The 16652-nt window shown below is 45.5% G+C and overlaps 8 protein-coding genes across 8 annotated transcripts; 3 read left to right on the top strand and 5 right to left on the bottom strand.

Annotated features, from left to right (window-relative positions):
* Nucleotides 1-14: 14 nt before the first annotated feature.
* Nucleotides 15-875, bottom strand: BGW36DRAFT_287750 (ClpP/crotonase-like domain-containing protein; the record flags this gene model as incomplete). The annotated part of the gene is made up of 1 exon (XM_046210530.1): nucleotides 15-875. The coding sequence occupies one exon, from the start codon at nucleotides 873-875 to the stop codon at nucleotides 15-17; it is 861 nt and encodes a 286-aa protein (XP_046076888.1).
* Nucleotides 876-2097: 1222 nt separating this feature from the next.
* Nucleotides 2098-3036, bottom strand: BGW36DRAFT_288702 (uncharacterized protein; the record flags this gene model as incomplete). The annotated part of the gene is made up of 2 exons (XM_046210602.1): nucleotides 2098-2291; nucleotides 2418-3036. 2 exons carry the CDS (start codon nucleotides 3034-3036, stop codon nucleotides 2098-2100), a joined length of 813 nt encoding a protein of 270 aa, XP_046076887.1.
* A 433-nt stretch (nucleotides 3037-3469) lies between these two features.
* BGW36DRAFT_423413 (uncharacterized protein) lies at nucleotides 3470-5735 on the bottom strand (the record flags this gene model as incomplete). Its single annotated transcript, XM_046219831.1, has 4 exons — nucleotides 3470-4323; nucleotides 4377-4660; nucleotides 4747-5460; nucleotides 5539-5735. 4 exons carry the CDS (start codon nucleotides 5733-5735, stop codon nucleotides 3470-3472), a joined length of 2049 nt encoding a protein of 682 aa, XP_046076886.1.
* Nucleotides 5736-6015: 280 nt separating this feature from the next.
* Nucleotides 6016-7449, top strand: BGW36DRAFT_334899 (uncharacterized protein). Its single transcript, XM_046212918.1, has 5 exons — nucleotides 6016-6072; nucleotides 6122-6379; nucleotides 6438-6549; nucleotides 6602-6661; nucleotides 6713-7449. The coding sequence occupies exons 1-5, from the start codon at nucleotides 6031-6033 to the stop codon at nucleotides 7327-7329; spliced, it is 1089 nt and encodes a 362-aa protein (XP_046076885.1). The 5' UTR covers nucleotides 6016-6030; the 3' UTR covers nucleotides 7330-7449.
* Nucleotides 7450-8589: 1140 nt separating this feature from the next.
* On the top strand, nucleotides 8590-10327 carry BGW36DRAFT_355264 (uncharacterized protein; the record flags this gene model as incomplete). Its single annotated transcript, XM_046213624.1, has 2 exons — nucleotides 8590-8970; nucleotides 9050-10327. 2 exons carry the CDS (start codon nucleotides 8590-8592, stop codon nucleotides 10325-10327), a joined length of 1659 nt encoding a protein of 552 aa, XP_046076884.1.
* A 413-nt stretch (nucleotides 10328-10740) lies between these two features.
* BGW36DRAFT_444406 (uncharacterized protein) lies at nucleotides 10741-11976 on the bottom strand (the record flags this gene model as incomplete). The annotated part of the gene is made up of 7 exons (XM_046221640.1): nucleotides 10741-10767; nucleotides 10889-10988; nucleotides 11050-11173; nucleotides 11234-11464; nucleotides 11518-11721; nucleotides 11778-11882; nucleotides 11931-11976. 7 exons carry the CDS (start codon nucleotides 11974-11976, stop codon nucleotides 10741-10743), a joined length of 837 nt encoding a protein of 278 aa, XP_046076883.1.
* Nucleotides 11977-12496: 520 nt separating this feature from the next.
* On the top strand, nucleotides 12497-14193 carry BGW36DRAFT_394092 (cyclopentanone monooxygenase; the record flags this gene model as incomplete). Its single annotated transcript, XM_046217882.1, has 2 exons — nucleotides 12497-13817; nucleotides 13868-14193. 2 exons carry the CDS (start codon nucleotides 12497-12499, stop codon nucleotides 14191-14193), a joined length of 1647 nt encoding a protein of 548 aa, XP_046076882.1.
* Nucleotides 14194-14959: 766 nt separating this feature from the next.
* On the bottom strand, nucleotides 14960-16403 carry BGW36DRAFT_394091 (lipase esterase family protein; the record flags this gene model as incomplete). Its single annotated transcript, XM_046217881.1, has 7 exons — nucleotides 14960-15125; nucleotides 15205-15277; nucleotides 15339-15600; nucleotides 15669-15746; nucleotides 15809-15866; nucleotides 15918-16011; nucleotides 16094-16403. 7 exons carry the CDS (start codon nucleotides 16401-16403, stop codon nucleotides 14960-14962), a joined length of 1041 nt encoding a protein of 346 aa, XP_046076881.1.
* Between the last annotated feature and the right edge of the window lie 249 nt (nucleotides 16404-16652).

Below are 16652 nucleotides of genomic sequence, written 5' to 3'. Positions count from 1 at the left end.
CTTCAACGTAGACCTTACAACTTAGACCCCAGATCGAACTTCCCATGCCTCCCAACCCCATCCCTAAACCTCGCAGCCCCCTTCACACTCTCCTCCATTACCACAGCCTTCCCATTCTCAAACTCAAACCTCATCGCATCCTCAAACCCCCTCGCCTCATAAGCAGCGTAATAAACACTCTTCCTATCCACATTCATACACCGCTGTGGAAACTTCAACAACGTCCTCGCCAATGCCATCGCCTCCTGAAAAGCCTGCCCCTTCGCCACAACCCGATTCGCAAGCCCCATTCCCAGCGCCTCCTGTGCCGTAACCGCCCGCCCCGTAAGTATCATATCCATGGCTCTCCCCAACCCAACGATGCGCTGCAACCGAACCGTTCCGCCGTCTATCAACGGCACCCCGAATCGTCGACAGAATACCCCAAAGACCGCGTCTTCCTCAACAATCCGCATATCCGCGAGAAGACTCAATTCCAGACCACCTGCCACCGCGAACCCGGATACTGCTGCAATCACGGGTTTTGAGAGCGTCATGCGAGATGGGCCCATCGGTGCGGGATTTGTGCCGTCCACGGGTAGCAATTTTGAGCTTTTGCTTTGCTCTACATCTACTTTCCGTTGACTTTGCTGATTCTCTGGGCTGGATATTTTGGCGACTTCTTGCAGGTCAGCGCCAGCGCAGAAAACACCCCCAGAGCTGTGGAATACGCAGATCTTTTGTGTCGGGTCGTTGTCGAAGGAGAGAAAGGCCGCGTGCAGTTTTTGTGCTGTTGGGCCGTCCACGGCGTTGCGGCGTGAGGACCGGTTTATGCATATCGTTGTTATGCCAGCGGAGGATTTCCCGAGGAGGACTGTGTTCTGATCGTCGGCCATTTTACATGTAACGTGTGGTCATAGATTGATCAGGAAGAGAGTAAGTGCTGGTATTGTTTGTATCAAGTTTGAAGTTTGTTAGAACAGGTGAGATGCTGATGCAGCAATGTTCCTAATGGAGGTTCTAGAATCTGTATTTTAAGCAGTATTAGTGTTATTAGAGCAATGTCAACACTGAACGTTGAAGTAATCAATTGACGTTAGGTATATAGTCAAATCCGGGGAAGCCCCACATCGTGTCAGAAGCCGAGGTTAAATCAATGCCATATATAAACACAATTCTTAGTTTTTATCTTATATTGAATATCAAGTATCCTGGGGAGAAACATGACCAGCTGCACAAATATGACTATGAGCATGTGAATGGGAGAACAGCCGACCGTTTTAATGAGCAAAAATTGGTGAAACGATGTCCTGGTCGCCGAAAATACGGTCCGCGTGTCTTTTAGGGAACAATTGCATCTGGAAACGCACTTATCAAGGACTCTATAACCCGGGACAATCTGGTACAAAGGTATGAGGCTCTGTGTTTCGAAATGGAAGCCGCTGGGCTGGTGAAGAGCAGCTTTCCCTGTTTAATTGTCCGAGGAATCTCTGACTATGCGGACTCTCACAAAAATGATATATGGCAGGAGTATGCTGCGGCTGCAGCTGCACGTTATGCCAAGGACTTTCTCCATATTTTTCCCGGGAATATATGACTAGGTGGGATTTAAGTTTGAAAATGGCTTCCTCTTTTATAAATATATACCAATAAGACAGGATCTTTGTCGTTTTGCGTCTCAAAGGTTACACCCCATCCTTTTATTCCACATAGCTAATCATACGAGGATTCCTGCTATCCCACACTTGGGTTCAAAACCACCATTTATAGAGAAGAACCGTAGGAAACTGCAGGTATGTATTCCTGAGAGGAGAGGTCAGGGTTTTATGAAAATTAGAAAAGGCTCCAAATAATGCTGAAAGTTGTTTGTAATATTCGAAATATGAAATAAAATTGATGTATCTACATTTGAACACTAAGACAGCTTACGTTGACTGCTAGATACATCAAGCCCATTAGAACATTGAAACAAAAGACAATAGGCTTATGGTCAAGCAAATACATGTATATAATGAAGGTTGCTACTTGCTGGTATATATGTAGTTAAAATCATTAATTGGTTCTATTCTCTGTCAGATAGCAAATACACTGAAATTCTGTCTAATGTATGACTTCACCCTAAAACCAATGACTATTTCCATGGTGGCTCACAAACGCTCCGCTAAGACTCATATCCAGCTTGTTCTGAATCACGTCAATCTGATCCCGCACGCTCTCCTCCTTTGATAGCTGGCCCTTCAAATTTGGTTCAACTTTCTGGAATTCTTGAAGCATCTTTTCGGTAGCGTCTCGCAGCTCACGTGGAATCGGGACTTGAAAGTTTCGTTAGCCAATTGAACTTGTAGCAAGCTTATCCCTTGCCGGACTGACAGGCAAAGTGTTTCTTGAATAAATATTGCCTACGGCGCGGGGGGGTTTGGGAAAAGATGGGCACTTACTGGGTCCTTCATAAGTGTCTACCCAGCCTGGGCTCAACGCTAAGACCTTGATACTTTCCGGTGCCAGTTCGGCGGCGTACTTAGCCACAATGACATTCAGCGCGGCCTTGCCAGCCGAATACGCTACGCCATATGAAATTCCCGTTTTCTTGATTAGGTCTATTTCTGCCATGCCGCTGGAAATGTGAACGATTTTCTTCTCATTCCCTCGACGCACGAGGGGCAGAAACGCGTTGGTAACCATGATCGCACCAAATACAGACGTGTCCAGTGTATCCTTGAATGCCTTGTGCAGCAATTCCGCATCTACCGGTAGCTGCGACGGTGGCAGCGAGAGTGTTGCGAGATCGGTGGCGGCAGCATTGTGGATCAGGATGTCTAGCACACCACCTGTGAGCTTAGACACGGCCGTGGCGGCGGACGCAAGCAGCTCGGGGTTTCCCACGTCTGCTTCGATAATGTGCACATTGGGGTTAAGCTTGGCGAGCGAGGCTAGACTGATGGCATTGTCGGGATTACGGACGATGCCGAAGATGGTGTTGGAAGGGTTGCTGGAAAGCTGCTTGACGAGCTCAAGGCCTAGACCTCTTGCAGCACCAGTAATAGCGTACGAAGGCATGGCAAACGAATATAGAATGAAGTGTAACTTTTTGTATGTGTATTTTGTTATGAACCGTTCAACTGGTAACGGCCGGCTCTGACCTAGGCGCTGGATGTCTGTTCGGGTTATCCCTCAGCGTCTTCATCGGATTTTATAGGTGATATTTCTTGATTTCGGATTTCTAATCAAGTCGGTCAGCACATCTGCAAAAATCCTCTCGGGTGACAGCCAGCAACCTTTTTCATCTAGATATTCGAGGTAATGACGGCTCATCGGCAGAAGTATCGGCCGACGGGGTGTGGACTGCGGCCGACGGAGCTATAGTTAAATACGAATGACATGTACGGTATTACCCTCAGAACCGTATTTTCGGTTCCCTCAGGTTCCCTAATCTTATGTTCATGGATTTCAGCCTAGGGTAACTTTATTTGGTTCGAACTTTAGGTATCAATCATAGCGGTATTTTAAATGTCTGCAGGATGGATTCCCATTCCGTGTCAATCGATTCTAGCCCTGGCAACTCGTCCAACAGCATCCAGTCAGGCATTTGGAAATTTCCTTCTTCGCTTTCGTCAACTCTCTCATTAGCTCTCACCTGCGTGCCATCTCCTGGTGTGTTGCGGTCCGGTTGCTCTGTCGGCCCCCGGTGACTCTGTTCGACATGTGTATGAGCCTGGCAGTCTGGCATGAGCTCTGTCTCAGCTGCAGTGGTGCTGACACCACCAATTGCATCACGGAGCTTTTTAGGATATGCGAGTGCGAGTTTCTTTAGTTTAGTGACGAACGGGGCCAGGGTGTCGTTCGGCCTAATGACCCCCCCAGTAAACGGGAATTCCGCAGCGCTTTCGAATTTTTCGGCCAGCTTGCTAATGATCTGGGTAAGATCTATCTCATCGGCAATATTTTGAGCTGCCTGCCTAGAGCGGCTTTCACTAGGCATTTCCGGGGTGGATAAGACATGTATTGTAGCCGTGGGGCCTGACACTATAGTGCTCTCGACAAGAGTGAAAGTTAGCCGTATGAGGCTGGCGAGCACGTAACAAATTCTCCAGAAAACAGTGTATGGCAAACACCGAACAGTAGAGTCATGTATTACTAGAAATTTCTGAACAAATGCCTTGTTAGAGTTGAGCATATGCCACAGCATTGCGGCTCTAGTCGGAGTGAACGAAGGCTCAGCGCGGATACAGCCAGTGCCTATACTAGGCGTTCCATTTGGCACAGCTTCCCAGAGCTCATTGTGAACAGCCACTTCTAAAGTATAAGATTCCGTGTAATCAATCTCCATGTTTATAATGCTGTTGTCTATGATGGTATTAGTGAAAGTTCTATCAAATTGACTTCATTAAAACACAGACCTGGGTGAGCCTCTGCTTTAGCAGCTAATCTTTTAATGAGTTGCAACTCGTGGAGGAACCTCTCTGTAGTTATAGAGACACCTGAATTTCCTCGCACCGAGGTGTATTCCACATCGAAATAGCTAAACGTTTCTCCGACTCGAGTAGCAATGGATGCGAGGAGCACAAGCGGCTCGATTAGCTTATCCGTGTGGTGTTCGCCTGCTGCAGTTAAATGGCGACAGCAGTCTTCCATATATCTGCTAAGTTGAATCACCGGCGGTCTCCGGAGAGATCTCGAGAGGCTTGCAAGCGATGGATGCTCATTAGCACATAGTCAATTCTATATTTGGTGCTTTGAGGGGAGTTGGCGAAACTCCCTAACACGTACCCAGCGGATAACCAATATGCTCCTAGTAGGGCACGCTTCTTAGCCAAACTTGCAGCACTTCCTTTATCAAGGTTTAAATCGTAAACCATGGCGACGCACAACTGCATCATCGCAAAAATATCTCGCTCTTCATTCGGCGAGGCAAAACAGTAATGCCAGGCTAAATAAATAAGAAGTGCTTGCAGGGCCTGCAGGCTTCTTTCGCCGCGGCCAATGAGCTTGGAGCTGATTTGTGCTTGTATCTCCTCTCCAAGCAGCCTCTGGAGAGATAAGTCGGAGCGGAGTGCCACAGATATAACTACAAGGAAAAGTAAGGGAGCATCTTGCCTAAGCTTGTTCGCATCAACTCCGTTATCCAAGACTACGAAGGGAAAGAAGGCGGCATGGTGAAGAGTGAAGTCGGTCAGCAGGGCCTCTGCATATTCAGGAGTAATGATACGCCGGTCAACCAGGTCGACATAGCCATCACTGGCATTGGGTGGGGTGACAGATATAGGTGGTACAAGCGATGAGCGTATTCTCGATGAGACAGCGTCCACCGAGGAGCGAGACGTAGAGGGACGGGGTGTGGGAGGTTCCAGAGGCGCCCTGAGACGCCCAGGCGAGAGCGCAGCCCCAGACAATGTTGAATCGCTAATCGGGTTTTTGTCCTTGTCAAGGGTAGATACTCGCGTAACTAGTTCCTCTAGCCTGGACTCTAGTCCCTCAATGCGCCTGTAAATAGAAGCCGTACATTAGGATCTGATATGAATTCAATCAAAGGAGGTCTACAGAACACGGCATCATCCCTACCTTGTACCTTTCTGCCTGCGCCTCCTCTGCGGCAGATCCAAAAAGGTGCACCCTTTCCCAAGACGAGCACACCGTTCACAGTTGTCCTCCCCGATACGGCGGTTGCATTTCGTTTTTGCAGACGTACAGCTCACGCATGCACGTCTCTTGGAAAGACCGGTACCCGGAACGGGGTTGGCAAAACGCCCGGCGTCCATTCTTTCCGCAAGTGGCACTAGGGTGATCTGTATCTATATTTGGCGTATGGGCCAGTAAAATAAAGCTTGGATCTGGTTGTTTGTTTTCAGTATGCCAATAAGAGCCCGTACAAGAGAAGGACGGACCGGGTTGGAACTAGACCCGTGGGAAATAATCCACTGACTAATCTGCCATACTAATGTGCACCGAGTCTGGAGCGGATCGGGTGCTCGGAGCATCCGGCCGCATATGGCTCTATTATTACGGTCATGACCCCGCTATCTTCCTTCACCGCACATACTCACATAGTCCATCATGACGAGCAAGACGCGCAACGTTGACTGTGAACACATCTTGGTACGTAGACCCCAGTCGGTTCAGAAAAGATGCTCATACACCTAAAAAGATCACAGGTGTGACTGGCTATATTGGATTTAAAACGCTTTCAATCGCCCTCACGGTAGGATACCGCGTTCGCGCTGTCGTTCGCAATGAAGCCAATATCAAGGACCTGAAAAACAGAGACCCGACCGTAGTGGAAAGTCTTGAGAGGGGCCAACTTCACTTCGTCGTAATCCCGGATTTCCTAGTAGAAGATGCGATTTTCAATCATCTCGACGGAATTACTGTGCTCATTCACATTGCATCACCTTTGGCAATTGAGGTATTGTCTAGTCATAATCCTCTTATTTTCTAGTCCTGATGACTATGCTGCGGGGTAGACTAATGATTATGATGCTGGAATCATCAAACCGGCTCTTTCCATGGTGACAACTGTTTTGGAAGCTGCTGCTCGGGTGTCGTCGATCCGCCGCGTGGTGTTAACGTCTTCTTGTACACAAGTTTCTACCATACCAGTCAGATTCAGGAGGCTAATCAGTCCTAGGTGTGACATTGGTTCCATTCGAATGGAATATGAACCCGGACAGTGATAGACTATATACAGGTTGGTGACTGATCTCGTCTGACCCCACGGTTACTCATGGTCTCTTTGTAGTCGCTGACATCAACACGAATACTACCGGTCCATTCCTGAACGCAATGCAAGCTTACTGGGCATCCAAGGCACTCACCCGGCTTGCAACAAAAGAGTTTGTTAGGAATAATTGTCCACAATTTGACTTCATCAATCTCTTGCCCTCTGTGGTAATTGGACCAGACGACCGCCTTAATAATGACCCGACTGCAACCATCGAAAGTCTCCTTCAAGGCACACGAGCGGCAGTGCTTGCTCCTGCGCTGACTTCTTCACTTAGTTCTCCATTTCCATATGTTGGAGTTCCGGTACATGTGGCTGATGTGGCATGGGCGCATATTGACGCGATAGATGCTGACCTGGTTCCTGGAAATTCCGAATATATTCTCTGCTCAGACACACCAGATGGAGTGGTCTGGGATAGAGATGTAGCTAATATTGCCAGGAAGTTCTTTCAAAAAGAGGTGACGACGAAAGTATTGCCACTGGAGGGGTCGTTGACGACAATAAAATGGAGACTGGACGCTCAGAGTACAGAAGAGGTGTTTGGGTGGAAATTCACGAGTTTCGAAGACACTATGAAGGAGCTCCTTGCGCAGTATTTGGAACTCCAAGCCAGAAACAATGCTGTGATTTGACCTCATATATCAATGTATTAGCCACCGGAAGATAGTGCCAGCTAGAAGTGATGACAATACTGTGCATCGATATTATTGAAGGAACATAAACTAAAATAAATCTGTCTACCTCTGACTGGGTGTAGCTTTTTAAGTTGCTATGATTTTTCAGATAAAGATTAGGAAATTTGCGATGCTCCCGTACTAGTTTCCACAGCCTCAAGTATCAGTGTTAAAATAGATTATTATGATCATGATAAGATAATGAATATCGGTTGGAGACTGCTCGTAGTTATTCTTTTTCTTACCTGACTGTGGTTCTTGCGGTAAGATCGGTTGGGGGCTCGGTTGGAAGGATGACTGTAGGCATCAAAGGAGACAGGAGGGTATTTACTTAACCGCCTTGGACTTCTCCGTTGTGGACTTGTTCGTCGAGAAACAAGGCGCTCATTAGGAGAATCATGTCGTCTTTTAGTTCTCGAAGCTTTATATATTGAGGGGTTGAAGATTTCCTTCGATTGTCCAGATTCTGATGCCCAGGAAGCCGGCGTGCCACCTCTCTCTAGCTAGATATGCTCTAGAATTGCGACCCAGTTCGTCCATTCGGCCCCTTTTTCGTGTTTGGTCTTGGTGCTGCGCAAGAGATGTTTTATAACAGGGATAGATATACTGATACTTCATTATTGTTTACGCTTGGGATACACTCTCGGCTTCCCGGCTAAGATAACCGATGGCCAGCGGCGTGGGCCTTGGAAGAATGGCGGTCATTTAGGAATTTAACGGTGGGGGCAGAACCTCCACAGAAGGCTTTTCTGATCAGTGTATTATATTGTCAAAATTTCCATTTCCTACTTTCTCTAAACACATATGGTCCAAGAAATCTGAATGTTTAGCAACGATAAGCAGTTTTTTCAAAGCATATTGTGTCAAGGAAGACCAGCAAACACAGAATCCGAAAAGTACTTTCTAGCGATGTTCAAACAGAAAGGGGTGGTCTCATCGAGAAAGTGACTCGAAATCTGGCGTAAATTGCATGGAGGTCTCCATCAGATGCCACATTCAAGCCTCAAGGGAGTAAATATACGGTGACCCCTGTCGTCTTGATGCTCTTTTGAGTTGCGATTGCAGTTCTTACCGGTCTCTCTCCGATACTTAATTTGGTTGATTCAACACCCTGGAAGTAAAGACTCGAGGGGGCAGCCATATAATGCCAGGGTGCTAAAACCGGTTGAAATGAAACGATACTATGTGCATTAGACAGGCGGAAAGCGAATGCAAAAGATGTGTCCTAGTCATAGCGAAGAAAACTTCCTGCCCCTCTTCATCCGGCCACTGTCCAGTGACCTGGACGTACATGACTGGAAATACTTGTCTTCCAAAGGCACCTTTGCCCTACCAAACAGTGATTTCCAGAATGCACTATTACGGGCATATATTGAGCATGTTCACCCACTCCTGCCAATCCTAGAGCTAGAGTCTTTTGTAAAGGCTGTATTCTCTCCACAGAATCATGGCACGTCGAAGCTACGAAAAAGTGTGAGCTTGATACTTTATTGGGCAGTAATGTATGCTGCTATCCCTGCTGTGCCCTTACACGCTCTCCACAAGGCGGGATATTATTCTCATCATGATGCTCAATGTTCTTTCCATATGCGTATCCAAGTATGTTCTCCTTTTATTTATTTCCCATTTTCTTAACAAAATGAGATTTGACAGTATTTGATACTGATAATATAACGAGGCCCTTTACAATGTAGAGGCTGAGTTAGACAGACTATCCCTAGTTCAGGCGCTACTGCTGGTCGTCTACAGGCAAGATATCACAAAACAAATCAAGGACATGACATATTGGATGACAATCATCTGGTCCTACATGCAAGAACTTGGCATAGACGTACAAATCGGACGCAAAGTTAAACCTACAGGAAATCACCAAAGGAAAATAGCCTTGTATCGCCGGCTGTGGTGGTCGTGTTTTATTTGTGACAGACTTGTTGGTCTGGCAGCTTGTGCAGATCCCGTACTGCCACAGCCAGGTAGCATCCCTCCGTTAAAACTAGATGACCTAGAGATTTTTCATTACCCAGGCTATATTATCCAAGCTCTCGGTGATGGAAATTTTTCCGATTTTGATCTTTCACTTCATCTTGGCCGTTTATGTGTCATACAGACACAAGTATGTATACTTTTGGACCAAGTTATCTCCGGCCCTCATGGGCGATCACCGAATCAACTACTACATGTAGCTACCAACCAGGCCATATCCGAAGCTAATCGTCTGGCAGGCTACAAGGCTGACTTATTGAAGCATCATGACCAGATAACTTTCTACATACTTCAAAGAGATTCACCCTTGAAAATCATCGATCCTGTACGATTGAGTCAAGTCAAGAGTTGTGGACCAGCCTATATTCATGAAATGGTTCTTTTTATTGTCATTGACGCGATTCTTGCATTTCTCTTGCAACGCCAAATTGTCTTGCAAGAGATCTTGTGTGGGAGGGATGGTGGACACGGCAAGCGCGGCACAGCAGAAGAATTAGACTCTTATCGGCTCAACCATTTTTTACGTCAGTCACGCATTGTGACTATACACAGAGTCTGTAGTCGATTAAAAGATCTCAAACAAAGCGGGGAACTACAAAAGTTGCGACCAACAATAGTTGGGCTTCTGCTCCCCGCTGCTATTCATTATCTGACGCAGGTTCGTGAAGAGGGACAAAATATCCACGACAGTATAGGCAACGCAGGCTACTTTGATGAATGCCTATCTATTCTAAAGTTGCTGGGGAAACATTACCCGTCTATTGGCCAATGGGCTGTCTATTTGCAGAAAGCAGCAATGAGCTGTTCTGTTCCCTGTCCTTCTAGTCTTCCTTATACTCATCACCAGGAAAGGCTGGAGGATTCTATAATTTCTGATACGGAAACAAAAATACTCTCTGACTTCGATATGTATCAGGAACCAATACAGGCATGTATGAGGTGGTGGTTTGGAGATGGGAATGCAATGTCGTGATGGAGTTGGACATTTATTAATACGCCCGGTATAATAAAGTTTTCTTATTTTACAATCTGAGCAACATAAAATAGCTAGCGAATTGAACACGCTGATTGCACTATCAAAGATTTTCAAACTCTTACCCATTGGTATATCGTCAAACTGGGGACGAGATGGGGATGAATAAGGATATCTAACGTGAAGGGAAGAGAGTAATGCTTGATAAGCGAGAAGAAGGTTGTTAAAGTGCCACTTCGATATGTTGAATCAACGATCTGTTTTAAGTTATTACATTTCCGGATTAAGGAGCTCGAAAAGACTTCTGTCAAAAATATGTCTGAATAAGGAGAGAGGCCTTTTAAATAATATAGCTATACTTGCTATAATTTAGCATCTTACAATACTAGCCTATCTTGCTAAGATGTTCTCTACTACATCCCACCCCTGCCGCCGGCGACCTGAGTCTTGTCATTGCCCGTTTGGAAAAATTGAAGTGAGATGGTATAAACCACACCTACCATGATTGTCTGTATTAGACCTGTTAGAATGAATACTGTCCTCGTGGCTGGTTTGACTTACTTGTCCAGTCACGTAGGAGAAAAGTGGCGATACCACGGCCAGTATCGCCCGTCCAGCGTCTGTCGGGGATCCAATTCGTCGGAGGGGGATATCCCCTACCCTAAAAACATAAGTTCATAGGTGTGAAAATCGGTAATTATATGGAATTCAAGAGTGCTCACCATTTATCCTCTTCATCGTAACCACCTTTGAATCCCACAGCATGCTTTGTACCATCTGGCCTTACAACAAACTCCCCTTTAGGGGCCTGTGTGAGCCTGGTTTTGATCGCCCCAAAAGCCACAGCTGGAGGAAAGGGTCAGTCAGTCTAAGCTAAAGTCACTGGTAGGCGAATGAAGTTCATACTGTTGACTCTCACACCATATTCAGGTCCCCATTCATGGGCCAGCGTTTTAGTAAGTCCGACCAATCCCGCCTTGGCCAGCGCATAGCTCGCCTGTCCTGCGTTACCATATATACCAGATGTGGATGAGATATTGACAATTGATCTCGGTTCACTGTCCTTAAGCATGAAATATGGCGCTGCTGCCCTGATGAGTTTGAATGGTGCGGTGTTGTGGAGGGAAATGATAGTTTCTTTCGTTTATTAGAGTGTGGACCAAATTCCTGAGGTTAATGGGGAGGCTCACCCCATTGTTTGTCCTGAATATTTTCAATTGGGCTATCCCACGCGTATCCTGCATTATTAATGATTATATGAATTTTCCCCTCGCCAAACTCAACAGTCCTTTGGACAAGATGAATAAGGTATTCGTTATTGGTGATGTCTCCAGCAACGACAATTGCAGATCCTCCGCTTGAATTGATGGTTTCAGCGGTTTTTCTAGCCTTTTCTGCTCTATATATGAGTATTGTGGTTATGACTCTTCATTCTCGCCGAACTGGGTACCGGCATCTAAGTCTGCGATGACTATCTTACACCCCTCCCGTGCTAGAATCACGGCGGTCTCGGCGCCTATACCTTGAGCTGCGCCAGTAATTATAGCAGTTTGGCCTAATTGTGTTTGTCAGCTAGTTTCAATATCAAATCGCCTCAACTGACCAGCTAGCATCCCCTGCGGGAAATTGAGTTGCGGAGTAATACTCATCGTAGCAACTTTGAGAGCACTATAGAACTGGAAAGAAAACGTTGCAGAAGTTATAAAATATTCTAAATTTGCGAGCCCAAAATTGCCCCCTACATTCCACTTCTAGGACAACAACAGGTCCTTGATTGAAATTTCATACAACAATAATATTGATGGTATTTTCGGCATGGTCGGTTAACGCCGGGGAGGCGAGAAAACCATTTCGGCCAGGACCGAGTACACGATCTCGGATACTTTATCCAGCCAGGGTTATGATGACCTTACAATGCGATGTATTTTGTGTATGGCATATTCAAGCCTGAAGAACTATAGAGTATGCGCAATTCGGCGAAGCTTAGCCTAGATTACCGAATATTTATCAAATGTTGAGCAGAATGTTGCATGATACCCTATCGTTAATAAAACCTTCAGGCATGTGCTATCATTGAGTTTCTCTTTTTTTTTCGTATACAGGATTAGTCGATTAGAGTGCGGCAAATATAACTTACGGCAATTGAATACTTCCTTTACATTTGAAGATATGGGTTCAGTTAATCCGCTTGGCAACGGAGATGGAGGCGTAAAAGAGCTGGATGTTCTTATTATCGGCGCTGGGTTTGGTGGGTGTTATAGCCTGTATAAGCTTCGTAACTTAGGGCTCAAAGTCCATGTTCTCGAGGCAGGTTCCTATCTCGGTGGGGTCTGGCATTGGAACACTTATCCAGGTGCTCGCGTCGACTCGGAAATCCCATATTATCAATTCTCGCTGCCTGAAGTGTGGCGCAAATGGAACTGGACGGAGAGATTTCCTAGTGGAGATGAACTGAGAGCTTACTTCAAGCACGTTGATGAGACTTTAGATTTATCCAAGGACATCAGTTATTCCGCCAATGTCATTGATGCGAGATATGATGAGCCGAAAGCGAAATGGACGGTGACAACGGAGAATGGCCAGAAAGTGGTCAGTAAGTATCTCATCTGTGCCACCGGGAGCTCTTTCAAACCACACTTTCCCGCTTTCAAGAACTTGGATAAATTCAAAGGCCAAGTTATTCACTCTACGCGGTGGCCCAATATTGCAAATACAGAAAATAAACGTGTCGCTATCGTCGGTTCGGGTGCTACTGCAGTGCAATGCACACAGGAGATTGCGAAAGTAGCCCATTATTTGACGGTATATATCCGTACGCCAAGCATCTCGTTGCCCATGTTTCAACGCTCCCTCAGTGAATTCGAACAACGAGTTAATAAATCTACTTATAACCGTATGTTTGCTTATTGCCGGAAGTCCAAGTCCGGTCTCGGGTATGACTCTCGACCAGGTTCTGTCTTTGAGCTGAACGATCAAGAACGGGAAGAGCTTTTCGAGGAACTATGGAACCGAGGAGGATTCAATTACAACCAGGCCAATTATCGGGATTTTTTGGTAGATCCAAAAGCGAACAAGCTAATGTATGATTTTTGGGCTAAAAAGACACGCCCAAGACTAAAGAATCCCAAAAAGGCAGCATTTCTTGTACCAGAGACTCCGCCATTTGCATTTGGAACGAAACGAAGCAGTCTAGAACAGGACTACTACGAGCGCATTGATCAAGACAATGTTGATGTCGTGGATCTAAAAGCAAATCCAGTTCAGGAATTTACAGAGAAGGGAATCATTTGTCAAGATGGGGTGGAGCGCGAGTTTGATACCATCGTTCTGGCTACAGGGTTTGATGCGATGACGGGAAGCTTAACGAATATGAATATTCATGGTAGAGATGGTTTGACATTTCGAGAACGATGGAAAGATGGGGTATTCACCCACCTGGGATTGTGCAGCAGTGGTTTCCCGAATCTGTTTTTGATATATGGACCTCAAGGCAAGTCTTACTTATTGAGCTACAAAAGTTGATTCTAACTTTCAATGCAGCACCCACTGCATTTACAAATGGTCCTGTCTTTATTGAAAGCCAGGTTGACATAGTAGTTGACCTGCTCAAAAAGCTTCAAAGTGAGGGCATCAAATCTATTGAAGCACAGCGTAACGCTGAAGAGCAGTGGAAAGATGCAATCCAAAAAGCTAACGACCAAACTTTGATGCCGCTCACTGATTCCTGGTATATGGGGGCAAATATCCCGGGCAAAAAGCGAGAGCAGTTGAACTACTTGGGGGGTATCGAGCAGTATGAGCGTGAATGTCGAGCAGCCCTTGCCACCTTGGAAGGATTTACTGTTGTTCATGATGAGAACAAATAGTCTGGTGTACGCAATCTAAATGCTCAAAATTGTCACTTGAGGCCGAGAGCAAAGCGGGTGAAATCATGAATAGAAACATTGAACATATGGACACGGATCGCCCCTCCGAAGCAGTCGACCCTCAGCATAAGTAGATATATGGATATCGGCCATTCGTTTCTTTCTCTCGTCTTCAATGTTCGATAGCTAGGCAAGATACAAAATACGGGAGAATGTATTTTAGTCAATGCCCGACACTCGGTTAAATTACTTTTTAAAATATTTTCGGTTCATATTCGTTTGATGGCCTAGGCGATCTACATTGCTTCAGTAGTTGCATTTGTAATTTCTCGGTTAATGTAGCCGTGTCCAGACATTTGCACCTCGGCTTAAACCGAATCGAGACGACTGGGCGTATTGCACCTCCCTACTGACAGGCGATTAGAGAAGCGGGTTGCAGGAGCAGAAAAGCAAGTAAACTCTTTTGATCATATGTATGATAGCGTCAGGCCAATAGAATTAGCTGCCATTTTCCAAGTTGCGTACACAGGTGTGGTAGATGCCTCTCCAAGAACCTTAAATGCTTTTATAGAGTGGTAGCATTTCATCAATAATGACGTGTAACATGTACTACATAACGTAGGAAATCTTTTCAATCTTGCACTTAGGCTTAGAGGTTAGATTATCTCATGTACAGATTGTCATAGTCTAGAAGACGAGATATCTTTAATGCAATTTCTAGGCCTTGTGGCGCCATCCATAAAGTAATCATTACCGTCCTCAGTGCCTAAAATTCATGATTCTCAATTTTCCTTTCTTTTACCTGACAGCCTTGGAAATTCGTTGCGATCCAGTCTACCATTGTGGTGAGATATACTGCTGTCGAAGGAAGCTGTGGGTATATGTAAAATGCATGTGGTAGGCCGGCATAAATTCTGAGAGTCGTAGAAACACTGCATATGTAACGATAATCACGAGTCTGATGTCACTCACAATATTACAAAAAAGTAGATATAATGAAAATCAGCTTACCCCGCTTTTTTTAATGCTTGAGCATAGGCAATACCTTCATCCCTCAAAGGGTCCATGCCTGCAACTTGTACCACTGAGTAGAAGTTTAGCATCTCTCTCGGAGTTTGCGGTTAGGAAAAGGTGACTATACTGACATGTAGGGGGTAACCCGTGGAGTGACTCAGCCAGAAGAGGACTTGCATACGGATCAGGAGTGGCATCGGGGAGGTATTGATTCCAGAACCAGTACATTCGATTCGCGTCTACTATCGGGGAGTTTTTATTCTGTTTGTAGCTTATATACTCGTATTTTCCCTGTGGAAAGCATGCGGGATGGCATGTTACGGGGATATTAAGAATTTGGCCGATAATTCCAGGTATCGAAAGATTTCGGAACTTGAGTGCTAGAACAGTCGACTTGAGATCAATAGTTAGTCACGTTGTTTTATTTGAAGATTAGGAAAAGTTGTATAAAACGTTCTTACAAGATTTGCACCTGCACTTCCTCCACCCACAATAATTCTCTGGGGATCGATATTTAGGCTATCAGCATTCTTTCGACACTGGAGGTTTGTCAGCGAGTTGGGTCTTGCTTATATAGTGTATACATCTCGATGCAATTTACCCAAATTAAGACATCGAAACAGTCATTCACTGCAAAAGGATACGGGTATTCGGGCGCTCTTCGTGCTTGTTAGATTTCAAGCCTGCCAGGATCGTTGTCGGTTGCTTACCGACGATAATCCACACTCACGACCACAGCTCCGTTTTTAACTGCAATCAAGCGATTTTGAGCCTCTTCTGTCTCTGTATTACCAGTAACAAAGCCTAATTACTTTCAAGGTCAGACACACATCATTTTATGGTAACAGTTGACGCAAACGGACGGGAACAAAGTGGGTTGCCTTACCTCCACCATGGGCATTAAAGAACAATAATGAACCCGGAGAATGGTCTGTAGAAGTATATATACGGATCAAGATCTTTGTGCCATCTCGTACTTCAACTTCTGTTTGCACTATATCAAGGTCTTTTCCAGGAGTAGGGCTGTCCGGTGGGATCGGCGGTGGACGATATCCTGCTGCGCGAAATTGTTCAACTGGGAGAGCATATAGTTTTCTTGATAACTCATCTTTCTCCTTCTGAAGATTGGCCACCAATGCCCACTCATCTGATTGCTCGGCCAGGGCTGCCTGGACAATACAGCTTGCTCTAGTCATGATGTTGCTTGGACTTTTGGTATTGTCTTGGTATGTTATTGGGTATTATCAAGAACAGAGTAAAGCTTAAAAAAACAAAGTATTTGACATGTGTCCCAAAAAAACAGACATTCTAGACACGGCTTCTATGCTCAATTGATAGCCGGGGTATATGTGAATGCGTAAAACGATTCGGCATATGTAGTTTCGTCTTCGGCGAAAGCCGATGTGGGTGATTGAGGTACACTCTGCTACAAGGTATTGGCTAGA

Source organism: Talaromyces proteolyticus, assembly GCF_021365285.1.
Source record: "Talaromyces proteolyticus strain PMI_201 chromosome Unknown BGW36scaffold_2, whole genome shotgun sequence".
Taxonomy (NCBI): Eukaryota; Fungi; Ascomycota; class Eurotiomycetes; order Eurotiales; family Trichocomaceae; genus Talaromyces; species Talaromyces proteolyticus.
Note: the sequence above shows the minus strand (reverse complement) of the source record. Positions and strands in the feature narration are given on the sequence as shown.

Coding starts and splice junctions, on each gene's coding strand:
- BGW36DRAFT_334899 (XM_046212918.1), top strand. CDS start 6,031: ATGACGAGCAAGACGCGCAACGTTGACTGTGAACACATCTTG. Junction 6,380..6,437: donor CATCACCTTTGGCAATTGAG/GTATTGTCTAGT, acceptor GCTGCGGGGTAG/ACTAATGATTATGATGCTGG. Junction 6,662..6,712: donor CAGTGATAGACTATATACAG/GTTGGTGACTGA, acceptor GTCTCTTTGTAG/TCGCTGACATCAACACGAAT.